We start from the raw sequence: 15,388 nt of genomic DNA, 5'->3' as shown, positions 1-15,388 counted from the left end.
ATACATACTAATTAACACCTGCCCCCTGTACAGACCACCTTCACAACACATACTAATTACACCTGCCCCCTGTACAGACCACCTTCACAACACATACTAATTACACCTGCCCCTGTACAGACGTGACCACCTTCACAACACATACTAATTAACACCTGCCCCCTGTACAGACCACCTTCACAACACATAATAATTAACACCTGCCCCCTGTACAGACCACCTTCACAACAACACCTGCCCCTGTACAGACCACCTTCACAACACAACACCTGCCCCCTGTACAGAAGTAAATTAAATAATCAATATTTGCAGCCGTGGAAAATTACAAATAAAATGTCAGCACAAACCATAGCCTGTAAATTAAGCTTCCTGGTAGGTGTTCTGGACTCAAAGGATCAGGAAAAACAATGCATGCTGCCAATAAGAAAATGAAATGGGATTTCTGGAATTACAATCACTGTAAACAATTGTTATTGTGTGCTTGTGTGGTCCTGGACAGTACATAGGAGGGCCATAGGCAAAATTACTTTGAGCAAGTATATGAATAGGCAATTGGCACAAAGCCAATATGGATAGAACAAGTGAAAACAATTAGTCATAATGGCCAAACATATGCATTGCCTTATACTGCAGACAGAGTAATGGTTGTGCCATGAACTCAGGAAGAACCGTGGTAGAATTCATCGACATAACACAATTCCACACATCCTGATACGTCCATCAGCGGGATTAAACACATAAAACAAAAACTACAGTTTTTGTGTCAACATTACTGGGTTCTGGAAATCAGATAATAAAATCACATCACAAGCATTAAAGGTCGGCTGGGTGTGTGTGTGTGTGTGTGTGTGTGTGTGTGTGTGTGTGTGTGTGTGTGCTTGTGCACACGTGTTTCTGTGTTGTACAGTAGGTGGGAGTGATGTGTTATGAGAAAAACGTGAGCATATGGAAATCATTAGATGTGGGCAGGACTTTAAAAGCTGATTCAGCAGACAGTGTGTGTGTGTGTGTGTGTGTGTGTGTGTGTGTGTGTGTGTGTTCTTTCTTCTAGAGCTGGGCCCTCCAAGGTAAGTGGGTCAGATGGCAGTTGTGTGCGTCACAGCAGTCTACGGGCGGGACGGGTCGTCTGCCATCTCCAACCACTTGGCATTGCCAACATGTCTGCAAGCTAATTATCAAGTATCCCCCTCTAATGCCTTGGCAGGTAAACCGAGATGCAGCCCACATAGCATCCAGGACAAACTACTGTAGCTGCTTATTCTACAGTAGGTGCTCCCCCCGAACACTAGTTAACACCCCATAAAACATCATGTGACAAACACAGTATCCTCTGTTTCTCGTCTTTGCAAACTGTGACACAGCTTGGTCAGTCGTCAACATGTGACTTCTGCACAGAGGTGGGGTTTGGCCCCAGTGGGGCATCACGTCGAGAGTTATTTCCCCAAGAGGAAGGGGACAATTAACAATATCACACAGACCCTCCTCCGCGTCCCCTAGGGTAGATACCCTCACAAAAACATGCCGTAATCCTGGTCTCTAAAACTACCTCCCCCTGGCCAGCCGGGGCGCCTGATGGAGGGGAAAGGAACTGGTCGGAATAACGTGTCCCTTCCACGCGCTACGTCCGGCCGGGGAAATTCCCCTCTGTCAGGTGAAAAGAAGCAGCTTGGACTCCTCATGCATAGAAGGAGGCATGAGGTCAGTCCGCTGCCCCCCCAGGTTGGCAGAGGAAGTGTAGCGCCCAGGATTACATTAGATAATAGGCACTGGGTGAAAAGAAAACTGGGTTACAAAATCGTGGGATAAATATTTATATCACACAGAGAGGTTTGTTAGAATATATCGCGTGCACCCACCATACAATACCCACCTACCAGCCAGTTTGGCACAAGAGACTTCTAGACAGTTCTATTAAAGCGCTCCCGTTTGTCATAATTGTGTGGTGGTAGGGAGCAGACGGAAACCCTGCATATACTGTGATCTGTGACACTCGACCCACTGAGCTACACATGACCCCTGTCTGTGTCTCCAGACCTGCTCAACAGATCAGCCACTCAAACGATAGCCTTTCAAACGGAACAGGGAGAGACAGGGAGAGGAGACCAGCAAGGGGGCAAAGACTGAGAAGAAAAAAAAAAGATGTCTCAGAGATAAGACAGAGAGGAGGGGAAAGTAAAAGACAGGCGAGGCAGTGGAAGGGAAGTGAGAGGGGGTGGACTGGGTTGGGTGAATGAGGAAGACAGCCAGAGGAGGGGGTGGGCGAAGGGGGAAGTAGGTTAAGGGAGAGGGTAGTGAGGTAGAGGGGAGAAAGAGGGTGACACCTCCTAGAAAGTATAAAAGAGCTGAAATTGGACTTGTGAAATCGCAGTCCCTCTTCCAGACAGCCACACGCCCTGCTCTCCTCCTCTCCTCTCCAGCAGTCCATCTCTCCACTGCTCCTCAACCCTCTGCAATCACTACATCTCTCATCTGGAACCCTGGGCAGAACCAGTGAGTAGTTTCTCCATTGTATCGCCTCCCATCTCGCTAGAACAGCAGGCATGATACTGGTTTTGATGTGATGTCTGATGTCTACATCATGAATGAATGAATGGATGAATGACAACATCATATGTGTTGCAGGGCACTGCAAAGCATGCATATAACGGTAACTTTAATTCTGCAACAACAATTTCACGCCAAAAACATGTCCTGTATATTTAAAAGAAAAATGAAGTCAGTAGTGTAAAGGCATAGGAGCCATTTATCAGAATTGCTGAGTAGTCAGTATTGTACAAATTGCCACATTTTCAGCAATGCAAGGCCTCCTCGCACATGATGCGTCAGCTACTGCAGGTCGTCTGACTGCATAGCCAACCTGGCAGCCACAGAACATTGTGAGAGTCACTTGAAAGTAGCTGAATTGAATTCACGTAAAAACCCCATGCGACCAATCATCCTCTCCAAGACGGTCTTTATAGCTCACAGCCGAGTTGTAGAAAATGAGGTGGTGTGAGATTCTTTGCCTGTGACTAACGGGGCATGCTTGTTAAACACTGATGCTGCAGCCAGACGTCTGCCCTTCCTCATCTGTTCCCTCAACACTCGCTCTCCTCCTGTCAGATATGAGTGTGGTTCGGGCAGCCAAGCGGCTTCGGTTCAACTATAAGCATAAAGCAATAAAGCACAGATGCAGCTCTCATACTGTACACCCAACTCTCGACCAAGAAGAACAAGACGGCATCCGTGTGCATTGCATTATTGTGTAATACTGTACATAAATCAAATATCATATAACTCACACATAACTGAGCAGGTAGGGCTTTCCAAACAGTGCAGGTTAAAAGTTATTGCACATACTCCTGAGTGTAAAGGTGCCACAGTAGACTACGGTAGGTACATTTCAGCAATATAATTTTCTCATTACATTTTTAAGGCTTTTATGCCTCTATTGACAATAGGCTGACAAGAAAGCGGGAGAGAGAGATGGGGAGTGACACGCAGCAAAGGTCGGGATTCGAACCTGCGACACGCTGTCAGGCATTAGCCTGCCTTATACTATAGCCTGGGTACCCGGACCACTACGCCAGCGGCCTGGGGCCCCGGGCCAATTGCAACAATATTTTATAGCAAACTCTCAGCTATGTCCGACTGTATATTGCATCATGGCATACATTCTGAAATGCCCCGCACTGACTGCTCTCTCCCTGTCTTTGTACCACTTAACCTAGACCTTGGACACCGCCTGCCATGGACACCACAAAGCCTCTGCGTTTGGTCTCTGGAGCGCTCCAGAGTCTCTCCAGTGTGACCTGGGTGCTGACATTGATCCTCATGGGGTACGGCGCTCTGGCCATGCCTGTACCCACTGACACGCCCCTCTGCACCGCGTCCGACATTGCTCACTACAGCCTCAGCTTTACCGGAAAGTGGAGTCAAAGTGCCTTCCCCAAGCAGTACCCGGTCTACCGGCCCCCCGCACAGTGGTCAAATCTGATTGGTGAGTATAGACAAGACAAGTGTTCCGATTGGTTCAGTTACCGGACAGTAATGTACGGCCATTTCGTCAGCCTTTGTTGTGCACACTGCACGCCGACTCGACGAATAGCCTTCACAGTGAAATCTTGAAATTACTTTTGATTGATTGAAATGTTTATATTTGAATATAAAGCATTTTTTGAGGGGCCTATAATATACAGCTTTTGTGCACACATACACACGTCTCAATATTTGCCATTGACAATGAAAGGAGAAATTAGGTCAAATGTCCACCAAATATGGACATTTGTGGCGACAAACATTAAATGCCATTGACAATGAAGGGAACATTTACGTCATATGTAGACGAGCAAATGGGCTAACCAATCACATAAATTCAGTTGTTCATAAGATGATGTATATGATGTATATGCCCCTCACTTCACACAGGTGTGATTTTTTTAACAAATAAAAGCTAATAATTCATAATAACAGTACCAAAATAAAATAAAAATGTATATTCAAAAACGAATGGAAAGAAGCATGGCTTATAGCTCCCATCCCTTCTCCATCAATGCTAAATATCAGTCAACCCTCCAATAATCTATCCCTTCATCCCTGTACCTAATTAAAATCACATATTTGTGCTTAATTTAAACCGTTTCATGTTTGCACATTGTTTTAACTCCACCGTAAGACCACTTTAACACTGATTGTGTAAAGATGGGCGTGTCTACACTAATGGGTCAATTTATACAATCAGCATTAATAATGCACAGGATGTACCAATTTGTTCAGCTAAAAGTAATGCACACCATATGTATGTACTTATATAATGCTGGCTATTCCTCCCTCATTTAGAAGTTTAAATCTTTTCTATCACATTGTCTCTCTCTCTCTCTCTCTCTCTCTCTCTCTCTCATCTCCTCTCTCAGGGGTGACCCACAGCACTGACTTCCACATGTGGCAGCGTAATGGCTTTGCCAGTAACGGAGTGAGGGAGTTCACGGAGAAAGGCGAGGCCTGGGCGCTGATGAAGGAAGTCCAGGCGGCCGGCGAGCGCATCCAGAGTGTATACGGGGTTCTCTCAGCGTCCGCTGCCATGGGAGGAACGGCGCAGATGAACACCGCGTTTGAAGTCTTTGCCAGGCACTCATATGTAAGCTGCTCCAACGCTTTGGCTTCTTTCCAGACAGTGAGCGGAGACCTTAATGTGTGTTATCTAAACACTATATTCACATGGGGGCCATTTTGGTCTTACATCATCGTGGGGATTGTGAGAGCCAACGGAGTATGAGGTAAGAGCAAATTGGCCTCCAATGTAAATAATGGTCAGCTGCAGGTTAGATTTGAACCATTATTTCATACTTTGGCTATTCACAGATAGCAGCAGATAGCATAGCAGATATAGGCTTCAAACTCACTTATATATTTTTTTTAATATTTTGAGATGCGGGTCCACGGCCAAATACGTATCATTTTGGGGGTCCTTGACATGAAAAAGGTTTGAGAACCACTGACAAAGAAACTTTTTTTTAAAGATTTAAAAGGTTAAGGTTAAAGGTTAAGATTTAGAAGACATTTTTTAGAATCGGCCTCAGGTCTTTGTTAAAGATATCATTTATTATTTTGGTTCCGGCCGGAACAACTTGTAAAACCTCAAGGTTTATCCCCTAGACTAAGTGCTGGAACAAGGCTTTAGTATCCCACTGTTGTTTCAGCCTGGCAACAACTTAGTCTACTTCTATTCCCAGTTGAAGGTGAAGCCCACTAAAATGGATGGTACAGCGTATTACATAACAATGCTAAACTGGCGAGAGGGATTTCCACAGTGTCTCTAGTGGCAGGTTGAATTACTATACTGGTTTTCAAAGTGGAGGCCAACACTCGCTCATCCCCTGGTTCATGGACGTTTTTCTCTGGAGAATAACATGGGGTCATCTTAAAGTCGTCTCAAAAATAAACAAAAACTAATTGTCAGGGAGGTGTCTGTATCGTATTTCATGTAGTAGTTTCTAGCAGAAATGTAAAGTAGTAACAGTATAGCGTTTTCTCTCAGTCAGTTGATTCTTCATATCCATATGAGTGAAACGGCCAGGATGATTTGTTTATTTTTCAAACACAGTGAGGCTATCTAAAATCCCCTATGGGGATTACAATGCAAATAAAAAAGTACATGAACCAGTGGACTAACTTAGCCCCCTCTACAGATATTGACGTCAGACTTCGGTGCTCTATTGGAAAGAAAGGAAAGACAAAATGTGACACAACAATGAAGAATTGTTGTGAAAATGACAAAACAAACAATATGATAAATAAAATGTTTCATTTCATACCATTATTCTCACATGTCATGCTGCGACACGTTATGAGCTTGTGGATCTGTTATTAATGAAGCACAGCGTTAAGTTTATACAGGGACATGTGAGTCGCATGCCGAAGCTGTAATCAGCTGTCAGTCAGTTTCATACTCCAATGATCAGAGCTCACACTCTTAGCAGAACGTTTCTTTCTTTAAATACGGCTTCTGCTTCTCTCTAGCCACTTCTTTGATTCACAGGCAGCTGCCGCGCGGCTGCTATCAAAGCTTGCCTCCTCCACCCCAGCCTCCGCCTTTTGATCTCGAGTCTGGCATAGGCTCAAATACTTGGGAGATACTGTACGTCTGCTGATTCAGGCTAAATATCAATGTCAATGTACGGCTTACGTATTGCATGGCTCTAAGTAAACTAGAATTAAAATATCGATAAAGTACTCTAGAATTCAATGTTGATATAGCTCTAATCCGATTCATGGCTTTAACGTTAACATGCATTAGTTGTATGCTTCAAGTTTGAATGATTCAAGTTAATCTCATTAACTGTCTTGATATGTGCTCTTCTTGAGGGGGTTTTGCAATTGCTCTCTGATTTTTGCTTAGCATGCTGCTTTGACAGTCTATAATTCAGAGAATATCTCCCAGAGTGCGGAGCCTTTAACGCCAAGTTTACTGTATACTTACTTATATTTATTTGTTGCAATAAATGGTGAATGTACTTTGACATGAGTGTTTCCTGTCTAAAATGCTATTTTCAAACATGCAAAAACTATTTCACGATAGGGGCGCATGTTGGTAATACCTGGTTTAGTACAAAATGGCATAAAATTTGAATTACGCTTGCATTACATCTTTATGCCGTAAAGATGGGGGATACATCTGAGCAATGTTAGTGTTGGAGAGGAGCAAAGGATTTGTCCTTTTTAGAGATTCTCCTTTTAGAGTGGGAGGAGATGATGGACACAGAAGTGAAGCAGAGTTTGGAGGACTCTTGATGAGTGATAAATATGGATAACCAGAGGAATGTTCACATGTACATTTTCTCAGGTGAATTCTTATGGTGAGAGGTGAAAGAGTTAATTGAGGCTCTTGTTTAGCCAGCGTTTTTATTTTATTTTAATTGAAGCAAGTGAAATCATCTCTCACATCTATTTTCTCCAGCTCTCATTCATCGTGCGCATCGTGCCCAGTCCAGACTGGTTCGTGGGCATGGACGGTGTTAACCTGTGCGAGGGCGACCACTGGAAAGACAATGTTTCTCTGGATCTCTTCCCCTACGACGCCGGAACGGACAGCGGGTTCACCTTCTCCTCTCCTAACTTTGAGACCATCCCTCAGGACAAAGTCACACTGGTGAGTCAGCCTGGGCAGAGAGCAATGCCCTTCACTAGTTATGCCTTACAAAAGGCAACAGGTCTCAGTTGCCACTTTACATGAATTTCACAATTTCAGTATGGTTATGTGGTCAGTGTTTGAATTTAAGTTACAAAATGCTATCCACTTTACTACCAACCATACGTATGGTGGGACAGGAGTTCCTGTATATAGTATGTGTTCTGTCAGCTTCACTTATTACTACTCAGTACTCGCATGGTCAATGCTGTTTGGCTATAATGTGGTAGTATTGAGGACATTGCCTAAAGGACAACAAGGTGTAGCACATTCATGGGAACATAGCATGTTGTCTGCTCGGGGACTTCACCGTGGTTCGACCTCCTGTTAAGGTTGCATTAAGGTTGGCGAACATGCATTAAGGTTGGCGAACATGCATTAAGGTTGGCAAACACGCATTAAGGTTGGCGAACATGCATTAAGGTTGGCGAACACTCATTAAGGTTGGCAAACACTCATTAAGGTTGGTGAACATGCATTAAGGTTGGCGAACATGCATTAAGGTTGGCGAACATGCATTAAGGTTGGCGAACATGCATTAAGGTTGGCGAACATGCATTAAGATTGGCGAACATGCATTAAGGTTGGCGAACATCCTTTATAGTAGATCTGTGATTGTTTTCATTAACTGAATAATTGAGAAGTGAATAATTTATTGCATATATTTTTTCAACAAACCGAGGTGAAAAACCCTTAATAGATTTTTTTAATAATTATCTAAATCGATTGATTAGTCACGACTCACGAGCCCACGGTTTGTTTTGACTTCTTCACATTTCCCTCATTAGATCACGTCTTCCTTCCCGAGCCACCCTGCCAACTCTTTCTACTACCCGCGTCTCAAACACCTCCCCCCCATTGCCAAAGTGACACTTACCAAGATCAAGAAGACCAATAATCTCATCAGCCTCCCTGTGGAGCCCACCCAGTCCAACCTACTGCCATCGGACAACGACATTGAAGACAAGCTCATAAGTAAGTTGAACTAAAGCTCTTAAAAAGGACCACTTCACCATTTTCCACCTAGCTTCATATAATTGACCCTCCTTGCTAATGCTCATTGTAAGATGGCAAGATGGAGTGCTGTGGACAGTTCAGAAACATGCCTGCAGAAACAGCATCGGTAGGCAACGATTTGATGTTTGTTTTGATGCAAGAACAATGGCTTCTATGTCAGTGTACTAAAGGCCTATTCATAGTCTGGATTTTCGGTGGTGAGGTGACCACCGCTCCGGTGGTGAGCTGACCAGCGGAGCTGAAATAACGTTGAGCGGTGGTGAGTAAAAACAGAGAGAAGGACTGGAGCAGTGGCGGTGGTTTGCTCTTCACCGCGGCTCGTGACGTCATGTTGTAGTTCGGTGGTCACCTAACCACCGAACATCCAGACTATGTATGAGCCTTAACCTTCCAAGAAGAGGAACGCTGCACTTTCTATTGGCATAGACAGGTTTATGGACTGTGCATAGACAAAGAGACAAAGAGCAACTACATGTGCTTGCTTAAATTATTGTGGCATCTTATAATGATGAGGAGATAAGGTGGAAATGCATTTTCAGTTTCCTAATGAGATCTGAGAGACAGGGTGACTCATGTCACTGAACAAACACTATAGCAGGTAAATAATTCCAAAACATGCTACAAAGGCTTTGCAGAACAAAGATTGTTCCTTCAAATGGAACAATCTAAACACACCAGAGAGACAAAAAGAGAGAAGAACACAAAGCAGATGAAAAGGAGTCATACTGAACAGTTGGGTAAGAAAAAAAAGAGAAAGAAAAAAAAAGAAAAGCCATAAAAAAAGAAAGTATATTTAATATTGTGTAGAAGCAAAACACAGACTAGTGTACTGAAAAATAATGCCGGTATACTTAATATGAAAGGGTCCAAAAAGCCCACCCTGCCTGTCTAACTGTGAATAGTACATGATATTCATTGCACGATGACTGATGATGACACATCAAAAGTAATGGGAGCAGGGAGTGGGAAGAGGATTGGAGTTGTGAGTCCATTATTGTGTTATATGAAAACTTTTACCCATTCAGACCTGAGGCCGATTCTACAAATGCCTTCTATATCAGTAGTCCTTATCACACTTTCAAGATTTAAAAAAAATATGTTCAAAAATAGCCAACACTAAAATCTAAAATGATACACTTTCTGGGTTTTAATGGGGTAAAAAAAACCCAAAGAAAAATCCAGCATCATACAGTATGCTGCCCTGACAGTACAATCTTAACCCGATAATTGGGAGTGGTAGAAAACTTCTGGAAAAAGCTAGCAGAGAGCGCACGTCAGCCAGGCAGTAAAGCTAACAATGCCATAATCAGATCCATTGTATGGAACAACTGTAAAGATTTAACTCGCCATCACATTAAGGCTGTGTAACCCTGACTACGCGTCAACAAACAAGACGCAGGGGCCAAGAATCTGTTGTGGTTTCCAGGATGTCCGTCCTTCCTTCAATCTACCCCTCCCTCCAATACTTTCTCCTCTTCGTCAATCTCTGTCTCTTCTCTTCAGTATGTAATATGACCTGATTGGAACTATTTCAAATAAATTATTGCACGCTCAATTTTGGAATTAATGGCATAAAACACAGAAAATCTGAAAAGAAGAGAGGATTTGTCTTTGTAGTAATCAGATGACATTACGTATTCCCCGCAAAAAGTGATCCATTACTTCTCTACTATTCTCCTACCAGTCGTCCCTCCTTGCCCACACTCTCCCATCCCTGCTTCCCCTCTCTCTGCCATTACCTCCCAGTGACCTGTTTATAATGGAAGCACAAGACGACCAAATATGCCAAATTCAGCCTTGCCTCGACTTACGTGTTCCATCTGTTCCATGTCTCCATCCGTCCTTCCGTCCGTCCCCTCCTTCAGACCCTCTGCTTTTCAAATCCTCTCCCCAACAAATTCAGTCTGTGATACATATCATCCTTTTTACAGGCTCATAATAAGGTGGGCTGATATGGGCTTGACGCACAGAGTAAGACTAAGCCAGGGTTTAGAGGGAGAAGTGATGGAGGATGAAGAGGACAGGTGGGAGGAGGACAGAATGACAGCAATGACAAGAACCACGCGTAAAACATTTCAGGTTTCAATAGTCACAGAGTCACTGGTTTAAATCCACAGATCAGCTGGGAGAAGCTTTTAAGTGGTGAATTAATGCACTCTTCTTAGAACTACAGTTAACCCCGTAAGTCCTACAGTAGGCTATGCCAATTCATTAATTTTCATATATATTCATATGTAACATAACGAAAATAGCTGATCTACCAGTAAGCTTAATAACGCGTCAGGGTTGAATGGCGACACGTTGTGAGCTTGTAGATCAGCATTTTTTTGAAAAACAATTTATATATTCATAAATATATATTAAAATTTTCCCAAGATAGACAAGCCAGGGTTAATATGGTTAACCCATTAAAACCGGAAAACCATGATTTTATACTTTGGCTATTCAAAAATAGCATATATACATATCTTGAACAATTATGCGAATCTTTCTCACACACACACACACACACACACACACAAAATTAACAAAAAATTTCAAAGATTCGACCAAATACACATTATTTTGGGGTCCATTTTTGTGCAGCACTGATATAGGAGTTTTTCAGAAAACCGTTTCTTGCATCTGCCTCAGGTCTTAACGTGGTATACGTTGAGCAAGGCACTTACAGTATTCTCCAACTGTTCCCTGCGCACTAAGCAATATTTAGAAGAATGTGGTTGCACTTTACTGGCCAGCTCTCACTGCATGTGTGTGCAACCATTATGTCTACGGAGCAGGGTGGTGCTGCTGGAAAAGTATACACCCCAGCAAACCACTTAATTTAAAAAAAAAAAGAAAAGAAAAGACTGGTCCACATTTCGGGGAGTTATATGGCAATAACAGCAGCTGCCAGAATATTTTAACAAGACGCGGATGCATATGGTTCTGCATGTGCAGCAGGTCACCACTTAGCCTAATGGGATTCCCTTTCATTATAACGTTTACTTTGGCTTGCGTGAGAATACGGACGGGTTGCATTTATGGTGCAAGAGTGTTATTATATTACAGCTACAGTCTAAATACACATATGGAAATCTCATATGAATCAATTTATCCATGTTCCTATACCAGTTATTAACAATTTTAACCTACAGTAGTTGGCCAGGGTCCCTCAAGGCTCTATGCCACATACTGTACTAGTATTTCCCTCTACACCAAATCTTTGCCGAAAATAGCCGAGAGACAAGCTCACAACGTTTCATGTTGCAATGTGTTCTGAGCTTGTACATCTGTACATCTATTCTGTATATCTATTCTACGAACGTTAACCACAGTAGAATAGGGATGCAAGGATTTAAGCTAAAATATGGACACATATAACCTAAAAATAGATCTCAAGTTGTCATCAGTGTTCCTTGAGAGGGTGACAAATGGAACCTCAAAGATGTGTACACTCTAAGACAGTGGTTCCCAAACTATTTCATGTCAAGGTCCAAGGACCCCTAAATTGACACTCATTAGCCTGCAGACCCCCATTAGAAAATATATGCCAAGGACCCAGATAAGAGAAGATTGTTATGGCTCTAACAGTGATTCTCAACCGTTTTCATTTCAAGGACCCCCAGTTTGACCTAAATTAGGCTACAGACCCCCATTTAATGGCATTTTTTTTAAATCTCTGGGACCCCCAATGCATATTGTAATATCAAAGTTAACTCTGAGAGTGTACAAATGGAACCAAATGGACCCGTTAGGTTCCATACTACGGTTCCATACTCAACCGAGTGCTTGCTTTTGCTTTCTTCTTCAAGGTTCCATTTGGTTCCATTTGTACACTCTCAGAGTTAAATTAACTTTGATTTTACAATGTACAATGTCTCTCGAGTTAGTGTTACAGACCCCTAAGGGTCCATTTGGTTCCTATAATTATCATTTAGCTGGGGACCCCCTGGAACTCTCTCAAGGACCCCTAGGGGTCCCCGGACCCCATTTTGGGAACCACTGCTCTAAAGCCTTAACCACACCAAAAGGGTCACCATGCAACAACTCCTTGGGTCCAAACGGTTGCAAGGAGTTAACGCTAAAACCGTCTTGACCCTTTGGTGTGGTTTGGGCCATTTCATTCCATGCGTTGAATCACTAGGGTCAACGACAACGTGCAACAAGACATATCACACCACAGGGACAACGCTAGAACCATCTTGACCCTTTATGGTGTCTTGACCCTCATGCAGGGCCTTGAAATCAAAAGGTTTAAGAACGACTGGTATAGATGATGTGATGCATTTGGTTATCAGTGTAAACTGTAAACTAAGCATGCTCTCCCCCTCTCTCCCTGCAGATACCCCACTGGACTGTGAGACGTCAGTGTGGTCCCCCTGGGGCTTGTGCAAAGGCAAGTGCGGAGACTCAGGCGTGCAACACCGGACTCGCTATGTCCTCATGCACGCGGCCAACCATGGAGTGGCCTGCCCCCCGCTGGAGGAGGAGAAGAAGTGCACCCCGGACAACTGTTTATGACTAGGCCAAGAGCAGAGAGCGCGGAGGAAGAGGAAGGAGAGGAAAGAGAGGAAGGAGAGAAAACAGAGGAAAGGAAGAAAAGGACGGAGATTGAGGAACAACAAAAAGAGGTCTACCGTGTATTCACGTAAAGCCTAATGCACGAGGCGTCACGCGCCGAAAATAGCAGACCTACAATTTCACAACACGTGTGAGGTTCTTCGTTCCGCATCGCCACGGCGGAGCATCCGTTTTCCGAGTCTCCCGTCACTGCTCTCTCAACCCCTCCTCCCTCCTTTGCACGTGATCGTCCAAACCAACTCATCTCAACCTCACATCTCTTGTTTCATTCCCAAACTTGCCAACCTGGGATGATCCTCTTAACATTTCTGATCTTGTCCTGCCGTGTCACTCCTAATGACTGAAACCTCTCATCTTTTCGTCAGTGCCACTATTTCCAAGCTGAGGTTGTACAGTAGGTCTGCTATTTCTGGCGCGTGGCGCCATCGCGTGACAAAGTATGAATCAGGTTTCAGACAGACTATGGTTGATGGATTGACTGATTCATTGACCAGTGGTATTGCAAGAACGACTGTCTTGACTCTTGAATACACTGCCTTGAAAATCAGAGTTACATTTACAGATCTAGCACTAATGCAAAACTGTGACATTAAGTAGAGTGCAAAGAACAACTATTTTGTGATTCAAAGAAACTAGGATATAGCCTACAAGGTAAAGCTCAGTCCTAGAATGTGTCTAATAAAACAACATTCTTAGCATTTGTGGTCGAGAAAAAACAAATCTAAAATAACAAAACCTATGTGAACAACTGAGTAACAACATGTACGCAGTGTGTACTAGCATCTATCAAACTAAGTGACAAGAAGGGATACACGGAAAGAGGAGCGATGGGTGTGAAGTGCAGTCGTCGGAAGAGGCGAGTTTTCAGACTGCGGTGAAAAATGAGGGATGAGTCTGCAGTTCTGACTGAGGGGGGGGGGGGGGGGGGGGGGGGGGGGAGTTCATTCCACAGCCAGAAGCCAGGGAAGGGAACATAAATGGAGGGGGGACATCGGTCAGCCAGCAAATCAGACAGAAAACATGTCGCTTCAATGACATGTGTCTGAAATGACAATGATTCCCGCCCAACTACATGTGTCATACAATATTATTCTATGACACACTGTTCTAACTATGTTCAAAATGTAGTGTTTACAGAGCCATTGTTGTTTCTTTCCCACAAAGACAAAGGATATATTTATAACAGGATTTTAACCTGTAGTGTACAGTATATTAATTTTGACAGTAATATCTATTCTTTTATGATGTTCGGGTATTAGTACAATCAAAGTGAACTCTTTGTGATGAAGAAGATGTACCTTTTTGTAAAATAGTTGGTGGAACTGCATTGGTGTTCCTTCATTGTGTGTGCTCTGTATGCTCAATAAAGTGTACGTAAATACATGCAAACAAAGTGTTTACAGATATGCTTTGAGAAGGGAATACATATTACACAAAGAAGCAAACATTCACAAGGTGAACAAGTAAACATTTATCAAATATACAATCTATCAATTGGGGGGAGAATCCAAAAAATTACAGGAGTCCGATGTTAATCAGTTGTTTCAGGTAAGCATCACCCTCGAAACGAGACAAATCTGCCATTGCAAAAAATAAATAAATGCCCTTGTCAGATTTGATCTGGCCCCGCTCAGTTGCGATTGGATTTCACTCCCTCCGAAGTACTGAGGGACCAATCAGGAACCAGTATGCAAATATGGGGCAGCTTCATCAACAGAGGCATTTTTTAAATCCACCCCTTGGAAATGCAGGTTCCACACACAGATTCCAGACTAATGTCTACGCAGTCCTTATTAGTCTGGCCAGGCTATAGGCAAATATGCCCATATTAGATCTCTAACTCAATATCCGACATGCAATTTGGTAGTCCCAGGTCAAGGAGGTCAATGGGCAGAAAAATTACACACAGACACACAACACACACATGCACGCACGGCCACATGCACGCAGAGGGTTATAGATAATCCATCCTAATCTACCCAGAAATCCAGGAATCCAGGAATCATGGCTGTTAGAGCTTGGCCTACAATACAATGCCTTGCTACAAATCAAATCATGTAATGTGCAGAAAAATGGATACAGAACATCCCCGCCAACTTCCCACGGTCTATCATGCAAATCGGATATGCCACAGGTACTGTA

At 43.3% G+C, this 15,388-nt stretch overlaps 1 protein-coding gene across 1 annotated transcript; it reads left to right on the top strand.

The window, feature by feature from the left end:
• Window positions 1-2,376: 2,376 nt before the first annotated feature.
• spon2b (spondin 2b, extracellular matrix protein) lies at window positions 2,377-14,151 on the top strand. The gene is made up of 6 exons (XM_080774665.1): window positions 2,377-2,490; window positions 3,711-3,979; window positions 4,893-5,116; window positions 7,436-7,627; window positions 8,455-8,641; window positions 13,008-14,151. Exons 2-6 carry the CDS (start codon window positions 3,730-3,732, stop codon window positions 13,184-13,186), a joined length of 1,032 nt encoding a protein of 343 aa, XP_080630791.1. The 5' UTR covers window positions 2,377-2,490; window positions 3,711-3,729; the 3' UTR covers window positions 13,187-14,151.
• Window positions 14,152-15,388: the final 1,237 nt, after the last annotated feature.

This window comes from Protomyctophum bolini (assembly GCF_963924005.1).
Source record: "Protomyctophum bolini genome assembly, chromosome: 10".
Classification (NCBI taxonomy): Eukaryota; Metazoa; Chordata; class Actinopteri; order Myctophiformes; family Myctophidae; genus Protomyctophum; species Protomyctophum bolini.
This window is presented reverse-complemented; position numbering and strand designations above follow the sequence as displayed.

Excerpts from the sequence above, each read along its gene's own strand:
- spon2b (XM_080774665.1), top strand. The coding sequence starts at position 3,730 with ATGGACACCACAAAGCCTCTGCGTTTGGTCTCTGGAGCGCTCCAGAGT. Across the intron at positions 3,980-4,892 it reads ACAGTGGTCAAATCTGATTG|GGGTGACCCACAGCACTGAC; the intron begins GTGAGTATAGAC and ends CTCCTCTCTCAG. Across the intron at positions 8,642-13,007 it reads CATTGAAGACAAGCTCATAA|ATACCCCACTGGACTGTGAG; the intron begins GTAAGTTGAACT and ends CTCTCCCTGCAG.